This window comes from Arvicola amphibius, chromosome 5 (assembly GCF_903992535.2).
Source record: "Arvicola amphibius chromosome 5, mArvAmp1.2, whole genome shotgun sequence".
NCBI classification, from domain to species: Eukaryota; Metazoa; Chordata; class Mammalia; order Rodentia; family Cricetidae; genus Arvicola; species Arvicola amphibius.
In genome coordinates, this window is record NC_052051.1 from 102302151 (window position 1) to 102329398 (window position 27248).

The 27248-nt window shown below is 41.9% G+C and overlaps 1 protein-coding gene across 1 annotated transcript in view; it reads left to right on the forward strand.

Moving 5' to 3' along the window:
* The window catches only part of Elp2 (elongator acetyltransferase complex subunit 2), a 39064-nt gene extending 12526 nt beyond the window's left edge, over positions 1-26538 (forward strand). Inside the window, exons 4-22 of the mRNA XM_038329699.2 lie at positions 2326-2479; positions 2857-2934; positions 4627-4691; positions 4900-4966; positions 5567-5713; positions 6872-6967; positions 9177-9277; positions 9473-9604; positions 12199-12345; positions 12484-12672; positions 14836-14905; positions 15325-15420; positions 15568-15625; positions 16170-16242; positions 19008-19200; positions 20840-20961; positions 22862-22995; positions 23574-23681; positions 25611-26538. Of these exons, the coding sequence (XP_038185627.1) occupies positions 2326-2479; positions 2857-2934; positions 4627-4691; positions 4900-4966; positions 5567-5713; positions 6872-6967; positions 9177-9277; positions 9473-9604; positions 12199-12345; positions 12484-12672; positions 14836-14905; positions 15325-15420; positions 15568-15625; positions 16170-16242; positions 19008-19200; positions 20840-20961; positions 22862-22995; positions 23574-23681; positions 25611-25782 (2202 nt within the window). The 3' untranslated portion in view covers positions 25783-26538. The remainder of the gene's footprint in view (positions 1-2325; positions 2480-2856; positions 2935-4626; positions 4692-4899; positions 4967-5566; positions 5714-6871; positions 6968-9176; positions 9278-9472; positions 9605-12198; positions 12346-12483; positions 12673-14835; positions 14906-15324; positions 15421-15567; positions 15626-16169; positions 16243-19007; positions 19201-20839; positions 20962-22861; positions 22996-23573; positions 23682-25610) is intronic.
* The last annotated feature ends 710 nt before the right edge of the window (positions 26539-27248 follow it).

Here is a 27248-nt window from a genome sequence, read left to right on the forward strand (position 1 = left end):
CAGTCTTAGCAGAAGATTCCAGGGAGGCTAAATGAGCTCAGGATGTGGGACTTGGTGGAACAGAAACATCAGTCAACAAATGGTGCCCACGTGGACAGCTGCATCCACATAAAGCCTGAGAGCTTGGGAAGTAATTCTAGACAGAAAAGAATAGAGTTAAGCATGGCTTATTGATAGCAGCATTTTCTCAGGTGGGCTCTGTTTGCTAGAGGCAAGTGTGTCTCATTTAAGAGAAGCTTCCTGACTCAACTTTAGCTGCAAAAACTTTGCAGCCTTTTTAAGAGGTTCTGCCACAAAACACTTAAATGATGTTTATGAATAGCTTACAGCATGCTTCTTGGTGGCAGCATGGACCTTGAAACGCCATAGAGTTATGGAAATAAACACAGCTTCAACTGGTACCTCTGCCATGAAGCTAGACTCTCAGGAAGCTAAAAATGGGCTGGATCCAGCTGTCAAAGTCATGCCTTTAATCCTAGCCATATTGCTTAGCAAATTAAAGACTCATGCGGTCAGAAAAACAGAGATGTATAGTAAAGATAAATTCAGATGAAGAAAACCTCTAAGTGGTTTACAGTGTGTTTAAAAATATGTGTAAGTTTGGGAGAGAAAAGAAAAAGGATAAAGTCCTTAAAAAAGAAAAAATGAGAGTGCTTGGATGTAGTGGTGCACACCTTTAATCCCAGCACTTGGGAGGCAGAGGCAGACAGAGCTCTGTGAGTTCAAGGACAGCCTGGTCTATAGAGTGAATTCTTGGACATCCAAAGATACACAGAGAAACCCTGTCTCAAAAAGCCAAAAATTAAAAATAAAAATAAAAGAAATAGAGCTTTAAATAAAGCCACATAAAAGATGAAAAATACACAGAGAGTCTGGATACTGTATGTTATTGTGTTGTCTTTAAATATTTTGATGGCTGAGGAAGGAGCAAAAGCTACTAAAAGACATTTGATTATAAATGCTGCTGGATTAATCCACCATAAGTATTTTGAAAATGACTTGACTTCAAAATTTAAGTCAAAAGGTGTGTTACTTTGGAGAAGAGGTTTTACTTTTGTTTCCACAGGAAATGAAAGGCTAGGGATTCATTCTGGGCTAAGAAAAAATCAGGTTTGATCAAGGAAGACCTCCTGAGAAATCTCCAATGGGAATGGATGGCCCAGATGATCCAGCATTTCAAAGGACCTCTGTTGGGAGTTTCCTCTGAGTTCTGCATCCAGAACAATTTCAAGATTGCAGGCTGATGATCAAGCCTCACAGAATATTTTATTCAGGACTTGGCCATAATTCAAAATTTTCTTTAGGACCCCATAAGATTATCAGCGTCCCCAATCAGCAGGAAGTAGCCTAGAAAACTACACTCACATTCCCCAAAAATAGATTATGAATGTTTGCCTTTGTTTAGAATGTTGGTTACAAGTTGTTACTGATAATGGTCAGGAAGAATGCTAAACAAGGGAGATTTGACAAAAGGGGGGGCAAGTGCTGTGGGACAATGGTCTGTACCCTGTTAGTTGTATTTTAATAAAACACTGATTGGCCAGTAGCCAGGCAGGAAGTATAGGCTGGGGAAGGAGAACAGGAGAATTCTGGGAAGAGAAAAGTTTCAGCATGCAGTCATCATCCAGACTCAGAGGAAGCCACCTGTGACTTCCTCACTAGGTACCAAGCCACATAGCTAACACAGACTAGAATTATGGGTTCAGATGTAAGATATAAGAGTTAATAAGAAGCCTGAGCTAATAAGCCAATCAGTTTATAGTTAATGTAGACTTCTGTGTGTTTGGGGGACGGGGCTGAATGACTGTGGGACCAGGCGGGACAGAAACCTCAGTCAGCAAGCTCTTACTTTTGAGACCTAAAGTGAGAGACTTGCCAGATTCTTCCTCAGTGCTTCCCTAAGTTCTTAGTGGCAGGACAGTCAAACTGAGGGGAGAATGAGGCCAGACTGAGGCAGAGTGGGGTATGAAAGGATGAAAGGAATGGGGACTCAGGAGGAAAGGCTGAGCATCTTAGGGATTGGGTACCCATCCTTGTGTTTCTGCGTGCAGTGCACCTGGACTGCTGATCAAAGAAAGAGCCTCTAAGATGGTGTAGCTGAGGATGCCCTCTTGTCTCTGCCTCCCAAGTGCTGGGATTACAGATATACAGCCATCGTGTTCTGTCTACAGCCTCACCTTCCTTCTTCAAGACAGTCCATGCTGTTCTCACACTCACAGTGGTCCTCTGGATCAGCTCCTGCGATCCAGGATTACAGGCATGAGCTGCCATGCCCAGCTGTATAATTCTGTTCTTGTAACACGTGTGTCATTCTTCCTGATTCAGGTTTTAAAAGCATTCCGTCTCCAAGGCCATGAAGGACCTGTTTATGCCGTGCACGCTATTTACCTGAGTGAGCCACCTGATGTGGTGCATACTCTGATAGCTTCTGCAGCTGCAGATTCCACAGTTCGACTGTGGTCTAAAAAGGGCTCAGAAGGTAGGTTTGGAGGCTTTGTAATCTAGGTAAAAGAAGTAGAAGTTGTGAAAGACTAACAGCTTACAAGAGCACTTGTAAGTGCCAACATTTCAAGCAACTTTGAAGTGTTATTCTAATATGAATGTGTTTCTTTTGTGATTTTTCAAAAATATACCTTAACAAAACTATTTGCCTAAGTAAATTGCAACTAAGCCTTTTTAAATGATCTATTTTTTTTCCTCTGATCTTGTTGAAATTCAACATTTAATTGCTCAAAGTCACTGAGACTTGGGGTTGACTTCTCCATCTCTTTTCTGGCCCCCTTTAATGGTGCCACACAGCTTCTTTAGGTAGATAAGCTCAGGGGCAATTGTTCATGGTGAGTTTTTGTTTTTTAGTAAAATACCTTCAGACCTTGACCTTCGGGGATTCAAATATTCTGACTGTCAGCCTTTCTGTTTTGCCTGGAACTAATGGTGAGTGTCCTCCCATTTATTAGAAGAACAGCATAAGAACTGTTTGGGACCTTGATTTTGCATATGTTATATTTGTGTCTCTTGTATTGGTGATCCAGCGGATGACCTCACACATGCTAAACAGCCCTCTACCACCTGTACTCACAAGCCCTGTATCTAAAATGCTCTTATGAATTAAGCAAACTGGGCATTGAGATAAAGGGAGATAGAGGCAGAAGGATCAGGAATTCGAGGCTAGCCTGGACTACATGAGATTCTGTTTTTTGAAACAGAACTACAGCAGATAAACTGAGGTGTTGATAACGTAACATTTATTACAGTATTCGAAAATCAAGTCTAGCTCATAAAATTAGGGCAACTATTAGAAATTTTGGTAGCTGAGATTTTATTGATTTAATATATTGCCAAATTGCTATTGCTGCTCATTGAATTTTTCATGGATGTATATAAATACAATTTGGAGAAAGTAGTTCTTTGAAAGTGAAGATTGGGCTAAGTTGAAAGGTACTTAACTGTGTGAGCTTTTCAAGATGAGAACTCTTCATGTCCTGCACGGTGAGTTTAGTTTGGCTTCCCCTGTTTTCTTTCTTTTTTTTTTTTTAATTATAAACCATTTGACCTATTAGCTCAGGCTCATTATTTACTAGCCCTTACAATTTAAATTAACCCATAATTCTTTGTTTAACCATGTGGCTTGGTACCTTTTCTCAGTGAGGCATTTTTATCTCGTTTCCTCTATATCTGGCTGGTAACTGTCTCTGACTTTTCTCTTCCCTTCCCCTGTTTTCTTTAGCCACAGAAATGACAGTTGATGGGTCAGTGATTCTCTTTACCTCCTCCTTTACCTGGGGGACAGGCCCTGCTGCTAGAGGCATGGCCAGGAAACTCTAGCCTCTCCTGCTCTCTGTCCTCTATGGCAGGAGCTGGAGCTCTGATTCCATGTTATGCAAAGGTGGCTGGGAAGTGAGGTTAGTTTTGCAACACATACCTTTCAATCATCTCAGAGTTCCTATATTTGATTATGTGCTATTTTATTTTAACATTTAATTCATTCTTAAGCCAAATGTAAAATCCTTGAAGTCAGAAAACACATGTAAAGATATTTAGGTAGAAGCTGATGCTGGGCTCAGAGGGTCTTCAGTAGTATTCAGCTAGGCTAACAATTTTTACCCTTGGTCCACTGGCTAGTATTGTAGAAATGCAGCTTACTTGTTTTTTCTTGAAATTTATTTGGTTAGGGGACAACTTTTGGGAGTGCTTCTGTCTGTGCACTCTAAGGCAAGGGCTCTCTTATTTATATACTTCATGTATTCTAGGGTAGGTGGCCTGCAACTTTCTGCCAGGCCTTCTGTCTGCCTCTCATCTTGCCAAGGAAGTGCTGGGATTACAGATGCACAACACCACATCTGGCTTTTTTTATGGGGGTCCTAGGGACTGAAGCCTTCTCCTCAGTCTCCTCCTTGCTCTTCACTTGCACTCCCTCTCACTCTCTGTCACAGTGCTCATATTGGGCACACTGTCTCAGTACTTGCCATAACCGCTGATGAGGACTGTGTAGAGTGTCCCTTTATTCCCGGGGACAGGTTGGACCCTTTCAGCTGATTTGTGTGATGGTGTGGGGAGCAGAAGTCGGTTTCTTCACCCAGTGATCATAGCTGTAGTACTCACAGCCATGCCTGTTTTCCTTCCCAGTCCCGGTGTTGGCATGTGGTGCTGATGACTGCAAAGTTCACATAGCTGTTCAGCGGGATGGCCAGGTAACTAATATTTTTTATTAAGAAACTAGAATTGTGTTTTGCTTAGCAATGCACCTTAACATAGAAATTTTAAAATAGTTGCAAAATTCCAGCTGTTTAGTGTTTTCAGTGCTGTTTTATCTTGTGAACGTTTGAACTGCTTGAAGACAGTGACTAGGTCAACTAGTCGCTGAGGTGTCGCACACCTCACTGACCCTCTTCTTCCTAGTTTCAGAAAGTGCTTTCTCTCATTGGACACGATGACTGGATACGAGGAGCAGAGTGGGCAAACTTTGGTCAGTATGAGCTTTAACTAGAAGTGTGCATGGCAGGGACAGGTTTGTTTTCTTTGTGTTACATTGTCTACTGTCCCAGTCAGAAAGAGACTTGAGAAGTTGTTAAGCATGTATCTGGAGATTAGAAGACAGCACTGGGGAGCAGGAACAGGGTCTCCTTTCAAGTCCCAAGATCACACTCACTGAGGCTCGGTGGCAGGTATCATTGCCCACTGAGCCATCATCTCTCTGGCTCAGAAAAGGGGATTCTTAACTCTTGTTAGCTATTGATTGAGTGGTGAAGAATGGAATAAACTGATATTTACAAGATGACAATACTTGTCTTATTTGTATGTAGATGTTCTTGAAGAATTCTTCCTAGAACTTTACGGCCTAGCTATAGAGAACCACCTGTTGTTATATACGTATTTATTAACATTGTGTGTATATTTTTGCCAATGCCATTAAAAATGAATTCCAGCCAAATAAATGAAGGATAAGGAAGCAAAGTCTAATATTTTTGGATCTAGAAATATACACAGCATAGATGAAAAAGTCTTATACCTGAATTTACTACATACGCTGTTTTGAAAAGTAATGTAACGTGTACTTTCTAAATAGGTGGTGACCTTTTCCTAGCAAGCTGTTCACAGGATTGCATGATAAGAATATGGAGACTGTATAGGAAACCAGCGTTTTTAATAAAAGCTGAAGCAAACTTCAAAATGATAAGACTGAAGGAAAGTACTTTCACTGTACGACATGGAGGTGGGTAACAGTGGCACGGTTGGTGTGACAGACGCAGCTCTGCGAGCTGTTTTGTTTGTCTGGGTCTCCACGCATCTGTGTGAGGGTTAGTCTTTGATTTTTATGTGAGACCTATATTTTTCATGTTAGAAACCCTTTTATAAACTGTGTTAGTCAGGTCTTTGTAACTGTTGGACGTTATGCCTACTGTTTACCACTGACTTAATCTGTGAGACACTGCGAGCACAGCCCCGAGGACCCAAAAGGCCGGTGTGGATTCTGGTCCCGTGGAGTGCACGCATAAGAGACAAGCTAATTCTTTCTTTACATTCGAGTGGCATATGTAATCCAGATTTTCTTATAATGTTGTAATAGACTGGCTTGCCACTCATAGATCCTATTGGAGATATAGCTAGGCCAAAATATGAATTTAGCTTCCCTTATTCATTTATGCTAAATTTTTTAAAAAGTTGATAGTTATCAAGTAAATAAACAAGGAAGCTGACTCTCCTGCTTGTGTTACTTATTTGTTTGGTTTTTTGTTTTTCTGTTTACTTAACACAGGGTATCATGTATTCCAGACTGGCCTCCTTGACTCTTGAACCTCCTCCTTAATACCTTCTAGATGTTGTATTGGAGAACTGCACCACATTGTTCTGTTAATGTCAAATTGGCTGTGCTGGGCACACTCATTCTCTCAACTGAGTTAAAGCCCCAGCTCTTGATTTTGCTTTAATACTATTGGGGGGGGGGGGCGCTATATGTATTTTCAGTTGTGCTGGAAATTAAACCCAGGGTTTGCATGTGCTAGGCAATAGTGACTAAACTACACTCTCGGGCCTGATTTTTGAGCTGATATAAATTGTATGTGTGATGTTTCAAAATGTAAATGCGTGGTTTTGCTTTTTAATTGCTATGTTAACAGCCTTTTAAGGAATATTTCAAATAGTAAAATATATTCTTTAATATTTACTCATGCCCACATAGAGAAAAATGTAGGGGAAAATTCTTTTTTTAGTGGGTGAGGTTAATGAAGTTTAGAATTCTTGTTCTTTTTGCTGAATCTGGATTATTATGTTTTGTTCTAATTTCTTGACATAATTACACAACAGACTTGATTCTGCAAGTGTTCCCTTTAAAAGAGCTGTGAGGAAAGGGTGTCTGTCGCTTCTGTTGTAGATACTAGCGTGACATGTGGGATGGTCCTGGAGACCCTGCTGGCTGGACATGAAAACTGGGTAAACGCAGTTCATTGGCAGCCTCCATTTTACAAAGGTAGGAGTGAAGTAGAGAGCTCTTGCTTCAAGGATTAAATGTAACTGTGTTTTACATATAAACAGTATTACCACTGACTGTAGGATTGCTTTGGGCATAACTGAAGTTCATAAACGTGAGGCATTTGTAAGCTGGCCTGTGTAATTACCGTGCTGACAGCAGCTCCACTGAAACTTGTACTCAGGCAGGCTGACCAATTGTGTTTCTTTAAAGTTCCTATGTGATTCGGGAGCTTAAGAAAAATTGAGTCAAGCCAACCGTACTGGACCCTCACTCTTGGAAGCGTGGAAGTGGTGATAATGGGAGATAGTATTTGTGAGAAACACCTTTCCCTTGTTTCTTTTGCTTTTAACCTCTGTCTCTGGAGGGGCAGGGTTACCCTCAGACTGCCGCTAGTATACGGCTAGTTCTTGTCCTTAGGAACAGCAGTCATTGATGCTCAGATGACTACCAACCACCGCTCAGCTCTTGGGTTGAACACATTTGCCACAGTGTCTTCATCATTTTATCTTTTGTAGCCAGCTCCAATGTATGCCATGTAGCATTGTCTAGTGATTTCTTTCTTTCCAACCCATCCCCTCTCCACTCTCCTGACCCATGTGCTCTGTTGTCATTAACAGATGCCTGTACCTGCTTTCTACCAGGTCATTGTTTTTCCAGCTCTGTAGCTGAGAGCAAACAAGCTGTGCGATTTACTGTTTCCTTTCTAGCAGCTCAAGTTTAGTTCAAAACTTAAAAAAAAAATATTGGTGAGTATGATGGTACATACATGTAATCTCAACAATAGAGAGGCTGGGGAAAGAGGATTGTGAGTTTGTACCAGGCTACATAGTAAAGTCCCATTTCAGTAGAAAAGAAAGAGGTGAGCATGGTAATATATAGTGGTAATTCTAGCAATCAGGAGTCTGAGATAGGAGGATTACAAGATCAAGGCTAGTCATCTTGAATAACAACACCTTATTTCAAACACACATGTATACACAAAATAAATAGGAAGAAAGACTATACACTCATTTTTGCTAATTTGAAGCTGTTTTTCTACCAGTAAAAAAATAAGAAAAAGAGGGACTTGAGAGATGTTTGACACCTTCTTTGGATTTTAAGGGTACCTGCACTTACACACATAGACACATAATTAAAAATCTTTAAGTAAATAAAGAAGAGGAAACTGTTTTTTTGACTGAGCACTTACACCAAGACCAAGTCAAAGCTATAGAAAGTCAAAGTGGGATCACTAATTTCACATTTCCAAGCTCGAATGAAGCTCTTTGTTTGGCCTTCAGAGAGAGAGATGGGGAGTCAGTATCAGAGGCTGGAGGGATGGATCACTTCTTAGAGTGTCCCCTGCTCTTACAGAGACCTGAGCTGGTGCCCAGGACCCATGTCAGGCCGTTCATAAAGACTTGTAATTCCAGGGAATCTAATGCTCTTTAATGACCTCTGCATGCATAGCATAAATCTGCCCATACAAGTGAGCAGATGCCCTCACACATACATCTATAATACATAGTTAAAATGTTCAGAAAGGGCCTGGAGAGTCCCCAGCACCCATGTCAGTTAACTCCCAACTGTAGAGGGATCAGACACCACTGTACATACTCACATGGAGATGTAAATACAGACATCATTCAAAGTAGTAAAACAAGTTTATTTTTAAACATGTATATTACTTAAAATTTTTGTATTAGAGAGAAAACCTCGAGCTTTTCTGTAGTTCAGGAACTTTTGAAGCTTTCCTCCATTCTTCTGTAGAGACACAGTGCTAAGTTCAATGCCTGTCAGTCCTTGGCATGTTTATTGAACTTGAATTTCATGTTTATGTAGTGATGGACAGCATTGTTGTCAATGTCAAAACTTGGTACTAGTATGTGCTCACCGTTTTTCATTACACATGTACATATTTAGACATATAGCTATGTTGATTCATGTTGCTAGCTTATTACTCTACAATACTCCATTGTCTGAATCTATCACAACTTGTGTATGTTAAAGGTAGATCTTATGGCTGTTTGTATGGTTTTGGAGACTGGTTCCCAGGCTGGTCTTGACCTTAAAGCAGTTGTGCTTTAAGTGCCAAGGTTTTAGATGTGGGCTCTCACATCTGGCTTTGCACACCTTTGCTGTTGCCATCAGTGCTATGTGCCTTTCTGTTTTGTTCTGTCAGACTCCGCTTGTTGATGATTTAAAAATACCGGTTTTTACTCTTTAGATGGTGTTCTGCAGCAGCCAGTGAGACTGCTGTCTGCCTCCATGGACAAGACCATGATTCTCTGGGCTCCAGATGAAGAGTCAGGGATTTGGCTAGAACAGGTAAGATGTGGCTGTTTAAGCAGTACAAAATGGAGCTTTTTAAAGTTAGTATATCCACCCCAAATCTATATTCCTAGAGCTATAAATTTTCTCTCTTTGTATATGTTAAATGAGCTATAACTTCGTCTCTGGACTGCTTTTCTAGTGTGAGAATTGGACCTGTTAATTAATAACTGTTTTTCTGTTCTTGTGTAGGTTCGAGTAGGTGAAGTAGGTGGAAACACCCTGGGGTTTTATGATTGCCAGTTTGGAGAGAATGGCACCATGATCATCGCACATGCGTTCCATGGAGCACTGCACCTTTGGAAGCAGAGTACAGTAAACCCAGTACGAGCACATGGACTCCTTGCTGACTTGTGCTTTCCCAGTAGACATATTTAAGCAGAGATGACTTTCCTTTCTAAAGATTGGTTGTGGTATTTAAACCAAGTTAGAAGTTTGGGCTTTTCTAGGAAGGAAAATGCAGAGTTGTACAGCAGTGTGACAGTACTGAATGATGCCCAAATGTTATTCATGTGGGGCTGAAATGTGGCTCTGTGGCATTAGTCTAGTTTATGTGAGACTCTGGGTTGTCTGCCCTGACTTCCTGTCATGTACAGATGAAACTCAGTCTGGATGCTAGCTAAGTGAGTTTTAAATTTAATAAATAAATAAATTAAATAAGAATATTGGGTGAAATGTGACTTGGATATTTTGAGTGTGTGTCAGATAGCTTCCTTTTAAAAATATATTTTACGAAAAACCAAAAAAAATATTTTACATATTTTTATTTTGTGTATGTGTTGGTGTATAAGTGCAAAGGTTAGAAGACAACATAGACACAAGTTTCTCCTTATACCATGTGGGTCCTGGGGATGAAGTTTAGGTCATCAGGCTTTGTGACCAGTGTCCCTATTTGTTGAGTCATCTCACTAACCTAGTAGCTTCCTTTCTAAAGTACATATATTCATGGATTTGCATCACTTTTAGTTTGTGGCCTGTGAAATAATCACCTCTGATGTTTTAACTTCTTGTTTTATTGAAGACTTAGTCTTACAGCCTTCATTTGAACTTAGCCTTTAAGATTATTTCCACAGTTAAAACAACCAATAAATCTATGACAATGTTAGTTTAGAACTATTTTTTAAGGTGAATTCTATTTTCTTAACTCAGACTCTTTGAGGGTGTTTGCAGAAGGAAAACACTAGATGAGGGAGAAGGCCCCCAAATCTGAAAACAGTTTCACTGTGCTTAGGTATAGCATTTACCGTGTGTGGGGTAGAGAGTTGATCTTTAAGTGGATTTTTTTTTAGAACAGTGGTAAATTGACCACAAAACAGCCTGAAGCAGAGTGCCTGCATTCCCCAGACTCAGTGCTCATGGGCTTCACTGACTATCAGCAGCCCACACCAGAGTGCTCCATTTATTTATAATCAGGATTAATTATTTAAAGATTTATTTTTAGGTGTTTGTGTGTTGGTATGTGCATGTGAATACAGGTGCCCAGCATAGAGGCCAGAAGAGGGTGCTGAATTCCTGGGAGCTGGAGCCGTCGGCAGATGTGAATTGACTGGCGTGGGTTGGGAACCGAATTTGGGTGGTCTGGAAGAGCAGTGCACCTCCTAATCACCGGGCCGTCTTCCCAACCCTTCAAGAATGATTTTTATTTATTTTTCAAAGATTTATTTTGTATGTGTATATGAACATATACTCACACTTGCCTGTGCACAGAAGCCAGGAGAGGGTCAGATTCTTTGAGAGTTGGAGTTTAGGCATTTGCAGGATGCTTGGCTTGCTCAATGGGTGCTGAGATCTGAACTCCAGTCTTCATGATTGTTCAGCAAGCACTCTTAACCACTGAGCCATCTCTCCAGCCCAGGGCTGGTTTTTTATGAGCAAGTAGGGAGTTGCTACGGGAGACTGTACTAGTGATCCCAAAGTGCTGTCTGTGAACTGCAGCTTGTTGTGAACACTCCTTAGAGCTTAGCTTTAGAACCTGTATAACTTCGTTTAATTTTCTACAGAACAAGTATGTTAGTTCATGCCTATAATTTCAACACTTGGGGACAGATATAAAAACATCAAGAATTCCTTGCCAGCCTCTTGTGTGCAGAGCAGAGTTTGGGACCAGTCTGTGTTACATGAGACCCTGTTTCAATATAACAGAAGAAAAAGTATTGACTATATCATTAGGCTTGGCTTTAAACAACCTGCTAGTTGCATAATTAATTTCATTTCCTCTCTTAGTTTTATTCCCTGTTGAGTTTATTAAGAAAGGCTCTGGGGACAGGTACATGGCACACTCTATTATTACCTGTATACATGGTTGCTGTTGTGAGCTGAATAGGTGGACCAATTTGATGTCATTCATTTTTCTGTCCTTTTTACCCATAATTCCTTTAACTTTTGTTTTGCTTTGTTTTGTTTTGTTTTGAGACAGGGTCTCTCTATGTAGCTCTGGCTGTCCTGGAGCTCACATGTAGACTAGGCTGGTGTCACAGATCTCTGACTGCCTTTGCTTCCCTAGTGCTGGTACCACACCTGACTCAGTTTTTTAACTTAATATAGAAACCCTTTCGGTCCACACTCAAATTTAGTCTCATTTTACTCAATATTCTTTCTTCATTATGGAGTTTAATAAATACTCAGCAATCATGTAATATGTGCTGTCACTGCATACTTCATGAGTATAAACTCAATTCTAATGCATTTGTGTGGTGGTCACTTTTATTTACCTGTTTTGCAGGAGAGTTGATAGACAGGTAGCATCAGGCTGTCTTGACTGCTGGGAAATTTCCCATAAACACTGTTTCAAAGGATGTGGTTGATTGGGAAACAATCAGCTCCTTTTATTTTATGATCGTATCTTGAATATTTAGTTTTACAGCTTTCCTCTTGATGGTCCTTGTTTATCTTGGTATATGTTATCATTTTTATTGCAGAGACAGTGGGTTCCAGGCATTGTCATTTCAGGACACTTTGATGGTGTCCAAGACCTAATATGGGATCCAGAGGGAGAATTCATTATCACCACTAGTACTGATCAAACAACTCGCCTTTTTGCTCCATGGAAGAGAAGAGGCTATCAGGTAAGATACCTTCCTGCTTAACTCAAGACCTTCTTTCCATTTGAAATCTCCTAGTGGAGTAGTCTCCTCAGCTCTTGAAAAGGACTGATTTTGAAGCATGCACTCATTTTTATTTTATCTGTTGTGTTTTAACTCCAGGACACTTGGCATGAGATTGCAAGGCCTCAGATACATGGTTATGACCTGAAATGTTTAGCGATGATCGATCGGTTTCAGTTTGTGTCTGGAGCAGATGAAAAAGTTCTTCGTGTTTTTTCTGCTCCTCGGAATTTTGTGGAAAACTTTAGTACCATTTCAGGGCAGTCACTGAATTATATGCGTTGCGATGTGAGTATTCCTCTAAATCTTTAATTTCAATCTTTTTCTTTCAAATTTAAAAAAGTTTGCTTCAGGCTGTAGATGTAGCATACAAGTAGGAAAGAAGTCATATCACATGTGTCTGGTTTGATAGACTTACGTGAATTGCCGCATGTAATGATGTAAATATTATACACAGGCTGGAGTGATGGCTCAGCAGTTAAGAGCATTTGCTGTTCTTGCAGAGGACCTGAGTTTGGTTTTCAGCACCCACAATAGCTTAAGCATATTCCTGGCTTACTCATATCTTAAATTAACCCATTTCTATTAACCTGTGTATTGTCACGTGGCTGTGGCTTAGGGGGTGAAGTTTGAAGTTGCATCCAGTGTTTGTCTCCGGCAGGGGCTACATGGCTTCTCACTGACTCCGCCTTTTTTCTCCCAGCATTCAGTTTAGTTTTCCCTCCTTGCTCTATTCTGCTAAGCCACTGGCCAAAACAGATTTATTCATTAACCAATTAAAGCAACACATAGACAGAAGGACTTCCTACACCATCTAGCCTTAATGAAAATGTTTTGGTAGGGCTTCATTTATATTACAAGTACATTTTTATTTTTGTTTATTTATACCTGCTTTTTGCATAAGATTTGGGCTACTTGCAAATATATGTGAATTTTGTTTTAGAATACAGATTATATTTCTTAGCATGTATATGGCCCATGGTTCTAGCATTGAAGAAAACAAATAGCATGGATTATAAGATGATAAAGTAGATGATGTATGCCTTTAATCTCAGCACTTAGAAGTCAGAGGCTGGCAGTGTGTATGAGTTCAAGGCTAGCCTGGTCTTTATACTGAGCTCTAGATCAGCCAAGGCTGCATAACTGTCTTAAAAATCCAAATAAATAGTGAGTAATAAATAATAAAGTACTGGAAATGAAGTGGGAAGACAGTTGGCTATAGAGAATGGTTCTCTTGCACATAGTGTCTGTGTATATTTTATTACTAAGAGTTGGGTCACAGGTAAGAGAAGGAGAACCAGCAAGCAAGGGAAGGCCAGAGCTGTTGGGGCTCGTGTTAGAGTGAAGAGGGAATGAGAGCTGAAGGCAAGTGCTGCAGGGCTTTAGGTGGCAGGTACAGTTCATATTGTGCTGTTGAAAGAATGTAATGAAAAGCATTTTGTAACCAAGAGTATTGTGTGGGAGCCCAGAGATTGAGGGGAGAAGCGAGGAACAGTGTAGGAAGGGCAGGAGAGAGCAGAGTGGCGGGAAATGAAGTCCAGCTTCACTTGGCAGCACCTCATGGCTCAGCTTTCTCAGTCGCTGAAGGCAGTTGCTTCTTTTCTGCTTGCTCCTGCTATTGCTGAGCAGTTGGAACGAGACCCAGAGGGAGCTCAGACTAGAGCAGGTCCAGGATCTGACCAGCTCTAGGAAAGGAACGAAGTGGGGTTTTCTGGGATTCCAGGAAAAGTTTAGCTCCAGACACATTTGATCCTTTGTGCTAGAGCACAGGTGCCCTGTGGCTTCAAGTGGTTCTCATTGATTTTGACTATTTGATATTTGATATTGACTATTGTTGGGTAAGCATCAGGATTGCTTCTCACTGCCCTTTTCTACAGTATAGAGTATCATGCAGCACCTCACATCCAGGTAGCCATTCTCAGACATTTGGTATTTTAAATTCATATCACTCATGAGTCTAGTTCCAGCCTGTGTGTTAAGGTTGAATACCATTTTTGATGGTTAGAGTATGGTTCACATGTGAGTGCAGGATCTAGGCAGAGCATTGTTTCTTCAGATCATACTCCACTAAGTTGTAAAGTAGCTTTAAGTTATGTACATATGTCTAATAAAAATGACATGACTGTGCCTTTTTGAGCAACATCCTTGTTTCAGGGGCATCCCTTGAGGCTTTTCTTGGTAGGTGGAGTTTGACCTTGCAATTCAGCCAGGTGGTTGGGGGGCTTACCTAGGAAAGAGTGCCTGGCGGAAGTGGGATGGTAGAGCCTGTTTGTTGGAGAGGGGTTGTTGGAAATGGCACCTGTCAGGTCAGGAGTTAGAAACATGGCAGACAGCCACACAAATCAGGCTCGAAACATTCTCAGCATTTATGAACATCACTTTTTTTTGTGGTACTTGAGGTATCAGTAACTTTCAGTGTCTGTAATGTACATATTGTGCTTTTCATTTTAGGAAAACAATGAACTTCCAGAAGGAGCCACTGTTCCTGCTTTGGGGCTGTCAAATAAAGCTGTCTTTGAGGGTAAGGATTTAGTCTCGAAAATTATTGAATTTACTTAAAATTTAGTTACAGATTTCCATGCACCCGTTGCTTCTTTAGGACTGTTCTAGCATTTTGTAGTAAGTGCTCTGTCCACACGTGGCCCACTGGCACAGGTGCAGTTCTCACCGGGATTTCACAGCACTCCAGGATTGTAAGCAATTTGAAGGGTCAGTTACATATGCCAGAAAACTTGTAAATACCTAGGTAAAAGCAAATGGACAGAATCCTTATGGAATTCATTCCTGCTTTAGGAGCTGGTTAGGAAAATACTGAAGTAGAAAAGCCTTTGCAGTCTCATGGACAGAGCTCTGAAATACACTGTTTGTTCTTTCTGATATGTGGCTTTGAGACATTGTCATGGCAACTCCATTCATGATGCCCGTGTTTCTCTAAACTAGGAGACCTGGTCAATCAGAATTCTGATGAGGAGGAGCTCTTAACTGGCCCTGCCTTTGGGTACCCCGAAGTGATTTTTCAGCCTGCTATCCTTTCTGGTAAGACATGACGAGCAGACAAGTTACGCACAGTCTGCTCTCTGTTCGCTGTGTACCTGGAGCTACGGCTTTTATTTTCTATTTGGCTAAAATTGGAAAAAGACAATTGTATTAAAAATTTATTGTGGAAATCAAAATATATTGCAGAGCCTCCCACTGAGGATCACCTTCTGCAGAACACCTTGTGGCCTGAAGTTCAGAAACTGTAAGTGAAGCTGTGGTTTTAGAGTCATAGCTTGAGGGTCCCTTTAAGGACTTGACTTTCTCCTTTCCCTTCCTCCTACCTACATTTACCTCCTTCCCAATAGAGTTTCATAGGGGTGAGAATCAAACCTCACATGGATTTGTTTTTCTTCTTTGTGTTGGTGTTTATTAGTTGATTGGTGTTGATTTCCCAGATAGAGAAGTGTAATATACTGTGTGCTTTTGTTTGTTATTCAACCAGTTGTTTTTTTCTTTGTTGGTTCCCATCAACGTCTTTTCATGGTTGTTTGTTGGACTGGCGGGCATTAGACATGAAAACCTGTGTGTTAATCTGATCATTTTGATGAGTTACATTACCTTTGGAAGCTAAGGTTTTTCTTTGGTTTCTTACTTTTTCCCTAAATAGTTGCCTAGGTAAAACATGATGTTCTTTAAGGAGTTGTGTGTTAGGTCAAGGGAATGGTCCGTTTCACTTTGAAATTTTTTGCAGTGTAAGAATAAATACATTGCTAATTCAGAAAGCCTGTTTTCTCCTTAAATTACAGGTATGGACACGGCTTTGAGATAGTTTGTGTTACTTGTAACAATTCTAAGACTCTGCTTGCCTCTGCTTGTAAGGTAGGACATTTATGGTGTCTGTGTATGTTTTAGTTTACTTGGTCATGGGTATTTGGGGTCATTGAACTTTTTGTAAATGTGGCAGATATAAGCAATAGTCCACATGAAATGAGCCTTCCAGGTGCCATTGCCTGAACCTTTTTTCTTATGTTCTCTTTTCCTCATCTCTCTTTTAAAAAACATGTGATTAAATAGATTTTAAATCTATTTTAGCTACTCATTTATTCTTTGTAGTGATGAGCAGCGGGCTGCGTTCCCACCGCCCTGCTCCTGGCCGCCTGGCTAGCTTATGCCCCGAAATAACAACACACAAACTGTATTCATTTAAACACTGCCTGGCTCATTAGTTTCAGCCTCTTACTCACATCTTGTTTAACCCATATCTAATAATCTGTGTAGCACCACGAAGTGGTGCCTTACCGGGAAGATTCTAGTGTACGTCCATCTTGGGCCGGAGCTTCATCGCGTCTGGCTCAGAGAGGAGAGGTATGGCATCTGTTTGAGCCATCTACCTCACTTCCTTCTTCCTGTTCTGTCTACTCCATCCACCTCCAGAACAGTGGTCAGGGGTCATGTTGGCCAGGACACCATGTCTACACCAAGCTGTAGAATAAAGAACTTGTGACTGAGGCTCTGTTCAGGTTCCAAAGAGCTGAGGCTTCCCCAAGTTTAGTGCAGACGATCTTTGTGATCATTATAGCTTGAATGGAAAGGCATCCTGGCAGCCAGGAGCAAAGGAATACCACACAACAAATGTCACACGAGATTTATTGGGAAAAAAACAGGAGGGTGGCTGCCTCAATTTGGGTGAGAAACAGCAGCAAACTGAACAGGATACAGAACTTATACAGAGTTTCTTGGGAAGTGGGTGGAGCTCTTCAGGGTAGAGCTTTCCAGGGTGGAGATTGGTGGGATTTCATGTCCAGAAATTGGGCTTTTTACACTGTAGGATGGGGGCAGGGTCCATCAGTAAGATAGAAGCTAGCTTACAGTTTGGTGAGTCAGGCCATTTTCATCCTAGCAAGGAGCTTGGCGGCATGTAGACAGACTTGTTGCTAGTGGAGAAGCTTGGAGTTCTGCATCCGGATCCATAAGTAGGAAAAAAAAGACACTAGGACCGGCATGGGTCCTTGAAACCTCAGAGCTCAGCCCAGTAATACTGTTCCCCTGACAAGGCCTCGCCTCCTAATTTCTTTCAGATAGTGCCATTTCCTGGTGACCCATTCAAATTTGTGAGCCTATGGGGGTCATTCTCATTCAGACCACCACACTATGTGTGAATCCATTAATGGGTGCTAATAAGGCTGTTTATGTTACACGGTTATCCCTTAGGATCATTTCAGTAGCGCAGAATCACCAGTGACACTGTTTTTTCTATTGCTGTGATAAAAACCATGATCAAGGCAATTCTAGAAGGAAAGGTTTATGTAAGCTTACAGTTCCAGAGGATGAGTCCATCACTCTCATAGTGGGTGAGTGTGTCAGCAGGTAGGCATGGTGGTCAAACAGCTAAGAGCTGAGAGTTCAAAAATCAGACCATGAGTCGGAAGCAGAGAAATGGGGAGAGTCTTTTGAAACCTCAGAACCTTCCTTGCCTCCCTAGTCACTGAAGACCAAGTAGTCAAATGTCCACACTATAAGGGGCGTCTCATGCAAACCACCATGCCATCTTTTTATTCTTTCTACTGGCAATACCTCTCCTTTCCCCAACCCCTTTGTATCTGTGTCTGTGTGTAACTTCTAGAAGTACAACAAAGTGCAGCTAGATTTGTCTGCATCTTTCTTCTGTCTCACAGCACTGCGGCCAGTCCTCATAACCTAGAAACTAGATTTCCAAAATAAGGCATTCATTCCACAGATTTTAATATCTTGTATTTTTATTCAGTTAAAAATACTTGTGCAGTGGCACACACCTTTAATCCCGACACTTGGGAGGCGGAGGCAGAGGCAGAGGCAGAGGCAGGCAGGTCTCTGAGTTCAAGGCCAGCCTGGTCTACAGAGCAAATTCCAGGACAGCCAGGTCTATACAGAGTGACACTGTCCCAAAATAAATAAATAAATAAATAAAAATTAAAAAAACCCAAACCATGAAACTTACAACCTTTGACCTCTTGGCTATTTTTAAATGTATTCTAAAGTTTCCATAAACAAAGTATTTTCTAGGTGTTTTTTCTGTTGCTGATTGTTACTTTCGTTTCTCTGTAGTTTCACACTATGACTTGAATCCTTTGAAATCTGATCTGGGTAAACTCTCATTTCAGTTGCAAAGAGTGGTCTGTTGATAGCATCTCGGTGACTCTTAGTCACTGGCTGATTGAGGACGGTTCTGATCTTCATGCTCTCTCAGCTTTCTTAAGTAGGATTGGAGGTCTCTGACTATACTTAGGGTATTTGCCTTTTTCTTTCAGTTCATACTTTGTGTTTTGAAGCTCCATTGATAGATTTGTTTGTAAATAGTTAACAGTGACTTCCTCTTCGTTAGTCTTACTTTTTATTGTGGAGTGACCCTCTTTCCAGTAATACTGAATCCTTGTTCACCAGACTGCGGAGAGACTTCTAAATTGTTAACCACGCACGTAGTACACACGTGGCTTGTTGTTATTAAAAGTTCTAACATTCTCATTACGCAGGGTCTTTGGAGGCTTTAGTGGAGATACATAGATAATACATTAAAATAGAGCCACAGAAACACCATACTATTTTTGATGTCTTGTTTTGGTTTGTTTCGGCTTCCATGTTGTTACTGTCTAATCTCTGTCCTGCAGGCAGCTCAGAAGGAACATGCAGCTATCATTCTTTGGAGCACAGCGTCTTGGAAACAAGTGCAGAGTCTTGCTTACCACACACTGACTGTCACGCAGATGGCCTTCTCACCTGATGACAAGTTCCTACTGGCTGTTTCCAGAGATCGAACCTGGTCATTGTGGAAGAGGCAGGATGTGACTTCACCTGAGTTCGGTAAAGCAGCCTGTGTGGCAAGGGTTATCAGTAAGGCTGTCGCGTCCATTTTGTTCACATTTAGCAGCTGTGAGATCAATAGAAAGGTAACAGGGCGGAGACAGTCCCCTAACTGGGAGGGCTCAACGCTCTTGGACGACTGGGGAGCACTTGGCTTTCCTTGTCAGATTCTATTTAAACCTTTTTTTCCCTTTTAAGATTTATTCCTTTATAATTTATTTGTGTGTGGGGGGGGGGGGACAGACAGATCATTCCTCATGATAATGTGAAAGTGATAGGCCCAAGGTACAGACTGTATTTCAGATTTTGAATCTAGATCTTCTGAGCATGTAATGTAGTGTGGACCCACAACTGTCATGATGAAAGCCACTACTCCACAGCCGAGTTGTGTGAGCTGTGATGTGCAGTGGACTAATGTATTAGATGCATTTTTGATTTAACAGTATTTTCATTCATGATTGATTGTCAGGGTGCAAAGCCACTGTAAGGCCAGCGCATTTGTTTTTTCTTTGACATCACTAGTGATTTCCTAACGTGCAGCACTTCGTTTTCAAAGTTGAACTGCTGAACCACTGAGATGGCTCAGCAGGTAAAGGCACTTGGCACCGAGCCTGAGGACCAAGTTCAATCACTAGAATGAACATGTGGAAGAGAGAGCCGAGCCCTACAAGCTGTTCTGACAGGCACTCATGTATGCTTGTACACACATGACTATACACACCCACTCAATAAATAACAAATGTTAAAAAGAAGCACAAAAAAAGTTGAAGTGATATAGGTGATGCAGGTGTTAATTTGTTATATCGTCTTGGATTATGAATTGATAAATTTATTCTCTTCATAAGCAGTAACGTATTCCATATAAAGTGTTGTATGGAGGGGCTGTGTGCTTGTCCCGGCTGCCCAGCTTGAAATAACCACACAGAAGCTGTATTAATTAAATTACTGCTTGGCCCATTAGCTCTAGCCTCTTATTGGCTAGCTCTCACATCTTGATTTAACCCATTTTTATTAATCTGTATATCGCCACATGGCAGTGTCTTACCAGGAAAGATTCTAACCAGTGACCTTCTCAGGTGGAGGATTCATGGCTTCTCCTTCACTCTGCTTTCTTTCTCCCAGAATTAAGTTCTGTCTTTTCCACCTCCCTAAGTTCTGGCCTGTCAGGCCAAGGCAGTTTCTTTATTCATTAACCAATGCAAGCAACACATAGAAAGAAGGACCTCCTCCACCAATAAAGGTTGCCATTAGACCTTTTGCTTAAATAGTAATGAAAAATATGTCTTCCCTCCTCTCTTTACAGTATTTTCCTCTTAATATGAAAATCTGGCTACTTCATGTGTACAGTTAAATCATCCCAGACTTCTTTTTAGAATCATAAGTTAGCCTTCAGTTAAATGCTTGAAAGATTTTTGTTGTCAATCACCAGAGAGGGAGGAGACATGAGCCTTGTGCACATAGCCTTTGGTTAGGGGTGGGTTCCTGGCCTCTGCTGCAGAGTGAGTGCAGCTTGGGTGAAGTGGCCCCGGAGTTGATATTGGGGTTGATGTTGGCACCCAGACAGACCTTGCTGCAGGTTAGAAGAGGAGCTGCTTGTCCTGATTGGGTGTAATGTATGTGGGTTTTTTCTTTTTTTCAGACCCATTTTTCAGTCTCTTTGCATTCACCAACAAAATCACTTCTGTGCATAGTAGAATCATCTGGTCTTGTGATTGGAGTCCTGATAGCAAGTATTTCTTCACTGGAAGTCGAGATAAAAAGGTATTTTTTTTTTTCAATAAAAGATAAAATAATACTTTTTAAATGTTTTTGCAGGGTTTTTTTAGCATTGACTAGTGTGTGTGTGTGTGTGTGTGTGTGTGTGTGTGTGTGTTTGTTTGAACTGTATGTTTCTTCCCACTCTCCTTTCTTTTTCCCTTCTCCCCTTTCATCCCCACCCTCACCCCCCCAAGCTAGCCGCTGGTGCTGCACACCTTTAATCCTAGCACTTGGGCGGAAAAGGCAGGTGGATCTCTGTGATCTATAGTTATGCTTAAAAGCACATTATTCTGCCTTTCTGATATGATGTTTACAAATTATTTCATGGCTTCCCCTTTATATTTATACATTGAAAGGGTTTTCCTTGCTAAACTCTACAAATATATTTCTCTGAAACATGAAGAGAAGACCTTTCAGTCAGTTTCTTTCATCAGATAGCCCCAACACAAAGAAGGGATGGATCAGCTCTTGGTTAAGAGTGGGAACCAGGAGAACGGGGTGGGGAGACATTTGCTGAAGACACCATTTCTCATTTTCTGATCAATACTCTTATGAGAATGAGCTTTTTTTTTTTTTTTTTTTTTTTTTTGTGGCCGTTGAAACAGCTCCAGCAGTGCTCTCTACCGCATCAGCGCTGGGTTCAGATATAGCGCCTTTTTGTTTGGATTTTATTTTTAATACAGGCACTGGGAATCAAACATGGGTTCTCATATCTGTGTGGCAAGCCTTCAAAGACTCAGCTGTCTCCCCGCTCCCATTTTCCTGTAGTAAAGGTTATGACCTTTCAATGCAGTGACGGAAGAGGGGCAGAACATGGCCGAAGCTTGGAAAACTCAGGATAGGTTAGGTAGCCCTGTGTTTGAATCCACCCTTCTCCATGTTGTCTGACAACTGCCCTTAGTTCCTGCTTGTCCCTCTAGTTTTGTGCTTTAAAATATTGTCTTCGGGGCTGGAGAGATGGCTCAGCAGTTAAGAGCACTGGCTGTTCTCCCAGAGATCCTGAGTTCAATTCCAGCCATCTGTAATGAGGTCTGGCGCCCTCTTCTGGCCTGAAGGCACACATGCAGACAGAGCACTGTGTACCTGATAAATAAATAGATCTTTCAAAATAAAATAAAAGACTGTCTTTTCTGAGTTTCCTAGTCCAGGGCAGGCAGAGTGGTATAGTGTTTCTTTTCGTCACCCTTCTCTTTCTAGTGATAACTGAAAGGCCTGGCGACACCCAGGTTAAAAGTCAGTGTGGGCCTGCAGCAGTTGTTCTCCTGGACTGACTGTTCCCTTCCCTGTGTTGATAATGCATCCCTGGCTGGGTGCAGGGAAGCAGGTGCTGTCTGCCTAGCTCTCAGGGATTGAGCGACTAAAAAGACCAGCTACACTTGCTGCAGTTTCAGAAATGTGTGCGTCCCAAGGCCTGTGCTCAGAATCATGCTTTGGTCCTGCATTTGCAGCTTGTCCTTTTGCTACTTTTTCCATTTCTTCGTGGCCAGACACCCTTGAGCTCTGGGCTCTCGGGGAATTCTCATTTTTTATGCAGAGTATTGTCAAAGTTCTGTCCTCCTAATAACCAAATTGACTGCCTGAGCTTTAGGTAGTATAGAAGAGGAGACTGGTTTCCTCTCCAATAAACGTGTTGCAAGTTCCAAGGGTGGCATCTGTAGCCAGGACGTGATGGCCAGGATTTCACTGCATTGGAACCATGTTGTGTATTATAGAACATACCAGATAACACTCTGCTCTCAGGGTACACTTCTGTAGCTGAGGTCTGAACCTTTGTCTGCCACACTGTGACTTCTCTGTGATACATAAAAAACTAGAGCAGATAGTTTTCATCATCTATTGTGATTTGAATGCACCATTAGAGAAACCTTGCAGAGAAAGCTTCACAATGTAATCTGTGTTCTAGCTGGTCGTCTGGGGCGAGTGTAATTCCAACAGTGACCGCACGGAGCACAACATTAGCCCCTGCTCTTCTGTCCTGGATATGGGCAGTTCTGTGACAGCTGTCAGTGTCTGCCCTGTGCTGAGCCTACCCCACAGGTCAGTTTCTTCAGATTGGGTTGTTCAGTAGTATCTCAGTTTTTGTTTTGGTTTGTGGACCTCCCTGCAGCGTTGCTGCTGCTTTCAAAGTGCTTATGCTTCTGATAAGAATTTTTAAATCACCCGGGTGGTGGTGCACATCTTTAATCCCAGCACTTGGGAGGCAGAGGCAGGCGAATCTCTGTGAGTTTGAGGCCAGCCTGGTCTACAAAGCAAGTTCCAGGCTAGCCAGAGCTACACAGAGAGACCCTGTCTCCAAAAACTAAAAAGATTTTTTTCTGAATCTTAGAATTTCGTGATTAGTGGTCAGATGGGAACAGGAATGAAGGTTCTCGTTTCAGATGTGACCGCCTTTCTTTCTCACAAGCAGCCTAGGAGAGCAGGCGTCGGTGCAGCCACTGGGAACACTCTAGCATGGGGACTCTGGAAGCTAAGGACAGGACCGTCATGCATCTTCTGCAGGGGGAGGCTGGGGATACAGCAGAATCAGTGTAGGTGGATGACACGGAAGAAGGACTCGGGCAGGTAGAGATGAGAGAAATTCATCCTGAATCAGCCTGTCATCTCCCTCCTTTCAGATACGTGGTTGCAGTCGGATTAGAGAACGGGAAGATTTGTTTATTCTCCTGGAAAAAGACCAGCCAAGAAGTCAATGACTGGACCCGGTTTGTAGAGACAAATCCAAGGTACTTTCTTCCTACTCAGCTTCCATCTGATTAAATAGAAACAGGGGCAGTCTTTGGTGGCATGTTTTGTGGTCATTTTCATGGAGAGCGACAGAACTCAGTCTCTACTTAGAACCAAATAGTACCTCCTAACATGATGTTTGCTACTATGCTGGACTCAGCGTTTAGTTTGTTCAGTAGGTTGCTGGGTTTTGTCGTACTGCTTTTACAGACTCTATCCATGGCTGCCTCACCTTACCTCTCCTCTCTCCTCTTGTTTGCTTTCTAAGACGTGATCTTTTGGCTCTGGTTTTCTTCCATCTCCTACATTCTGGGATCACAGGTCTGCGCGATCACACCCATTTTTTAATGTGCTGGGAGCCCAGGGCTTCATACATGTGAGGCAAGCTTTCTGCTAGCTAAACTATATCCCCAATCCTAGCAGAGGCTATTTTAATCTACCTTTTAGTACATGTTAGTTGCCAGTGTTGTTTTTAATCAATGCCTAAGCTTTCAGTAAGTCATTGATAGCTTTCTGTCTCATTTTCTGAACTTTTTAGTCTTTCCAGTCTGTACTGTTTAAACATAGTTTCAAATACTTTTTAAAGTGACAGTGTCATGGTGAGGGTGAGAGATTAGAGAGAGTAGGCCTCACTCAGCCATGTCCTCTATAGGAGCTTGTCTCTGTCAGTGCTCATTGAACTGTTAAAATGTATGTCTGCCTTGTTAGTGTTCAGCTTGCTACAAAAGAGGCAGCCGTGACAGCCCATCTTCCCCCTGACATTCTTGCTCTTACCCTCCCCTTTCCTTTACTTCCTTCTGCCCCTGGATTGGTATTCAGACTGCTACTGTGGCCCCGGTGTGGGAAGCCAGTTAGCATGGGAAGATGTGCAGAACTCAGGGTTTTCATTTGGCAGTTTCTTTCTTTGTTATTGTAATGATAGGGTCTGTGACTTGAAAGTAGTTCTGGATTCAATACATTGTGTTATTTGGATGGCTGGTATACTGATAACTAAATTTTAACTTTTTGCTGGTAATGCATTTCCAGAAATACAAGCAGGACTTTCAGATTGGCTTCTTAAGGGCCATGTCTTATATTACCTGGTGAATTTTGTGTTGCTAGGGATTCAACTAGAGCCTTAAACATATTAGGAAAATACTCTATCACTGAGCTGCACCCCAGCCCCTCCCCCCAGATACCTTTCTTCTTCCCTCTTTTCTTCCCTCCTCCCCCTGCTCTTCATATGGTCTTTCTGTCTGTCCGTCTGTCTTTTTATGAGAGTCTTACTGTATACGTCTGCTTGGCCTAGAACTTGATGTATAGTCCATCCTGTACTTGAACTCACAGCCATCTTCCTGCCTCTTGATTCCCAAGTGTTGAGATGAATACCTTCCTGGCCCTCAACGTCATACATTTCTGTGACTATGAGAGTGTGTGTGTGTGTGTGTGTGTGTGTGTGTGTGTGTGTGTGCGTGTGTCTGTCTGTGTTTTATTAGTCTATGCTGGTCTCCTTGTACATGTGCAGAGGCCTGAAGAGGTTCTCAGGTCTGCTGTTATATTCCTCTCCGCCATATTCACTTGTGATAGACTCTCTTGTCAATCTGGAGCTAGGCTGGTGGCCCGCAGTCTTCCTGTCTATTCTCCACACAGCCCTGGGGTTACAGGAGTATGTAGCTAGTCTGGCTTTTTACATGAGTCCTAGGGATTTAAATTCATGTGATCCCGTTTTGCACACCGAGCCATTTCTCCAGGTCCCTCCATATCTTTTAAATGTGTTACATTAACATGTTAGATTTAAGGAAGAAATGAAACAAAAAATCCCACATCATTTTCTGTAAACAAGTAAGGGCTGTAAGGGTGCCCTGGTTACAACCCTGCAGGTGAGCTTCCAGTGGGGAATTTTGCAGGCATTGCTTGTTTTGACCTTATGATTTCTGTCTTGCTTGCAGCGAAGGTCACACGCTTGGTATCAGAAAGATATCCTGGAAGAACTGTAGTAGAAACGCGAGGCAGCATGAAGAGGACGCTGACTGGCTGCACTTTGCAAGCTGTGGCGAAGATCACACCGTGAAGATTTACAGGGTTAACAGATATGCACTGATTGACTTGATCACACCCTGATATGTCTTAAAATGTGTGTTATGTAAATAGTCCCCTTTCTTTACCTTCGTGATTGAATGAGTTTCCCTGTCTGGGCCTTAGTCCTTCCACTATCCAGTGAAGCCCATGGACGCTTTCCCTTGTTATGTAGCACACATACACACCCATCCAGAACCTTCTCTGTGCCGTCAGAGATGGTTGGATCTACCTTTGTGCGGTCCAGATTACGAACATTTGTTCTTCATGGCCAAATTTGTCTGATTTTGCATTATATGGAGTCTCTAGCTCTCTGTGTCTGTTTTGTGTTATGACAAATGCTAGAGCATGGGTACTTGGTAAAGAAAAAGGTTTGTGTGTAGCTAAGAGTTCTGGGGTTTAAGAGCCTGGCCCTGAAATCTGCTTGGTTCTGGAGAGGGCTTTGTGGGTGGGATGACAATAATGAGAAATGTGTCTGGATTAGGGAGATCACATGATGGGACAGTGATGTGGAATTCCTCTCTGGATGCTGCGAATATGTTTTATGACCATTGGTTAATAAAGAAGCTGCTTTGGCCTGTGGCAGGGCAGAATATAGATAGATGGAAAAACTAAACAGAATGAATAGAAGATGGAGTCAAGTAGACACCATGTAGCTGCTGAAGAAGAAAGATGCCAGGACCTTACCCATAAGCCACAGACTTGTGGCAATATGCAGATTAAAAGAAATGGGTTAATTTAAGATGTAAGAGTTAGTTAATTAGAAGCCTGAGCTAATAGGCCAAACAGTGTTGTGATTAATATAGTTTCTGTGTGGTTATTCAGGTCTGGGCAGCCAGAAAATGTAAGCACTGTCTCAGTTTACAAATGAAGCACAATTAATAAAAACTCAGAGAAATAGTTCAACCTGAAGATGCAGAAAGCAAAACAACCAGTCACTGGGTCTTACCTCTACCTCAGTCCAAAATAGTGATCCCGCCTCCAGGAATCTCAGAATCAGACTGTGTCTGAGAACTGTCTCCTCCTGTTTTATAATCCTCTCTAGTTCTGGGATTAAAGGCATGAACCGCCTGGTTTCTATATCAGCTAGTTTGGCTACTGGGATTAAAGTTGTGTGTTACCACTGGCTGATAGTAACACTGACCAATGGGGCTGTTTTACTCTGATCTTCAGGCAAGCTTTATTTGTATAATGCCACTACAGGACAGAAAACAAAAGAGATTGCGGGAGGTACCACATCTGCTTAAAACCCTCTCACAAGAATGCTGGATCACCAGACACTAGACCGGCCTCTTCCTGGTTCCCCTACCTGTCAGTGCTACCACACTAGACAGTACGCTTCCAGCATGTGGAGTGCAGAATCTACACTCACACCACGTCCAAAGAACCTTCTTTGGGATGCTCTCTTACTGGAGAGAGGAAGTAACAGGAGCCCAGCGTGTTCAAGTTTTATTTTTCCACTCCCTCTAAATCAGCACACTGTGTGATGTCTTGACCTCTTCCTACTGGCT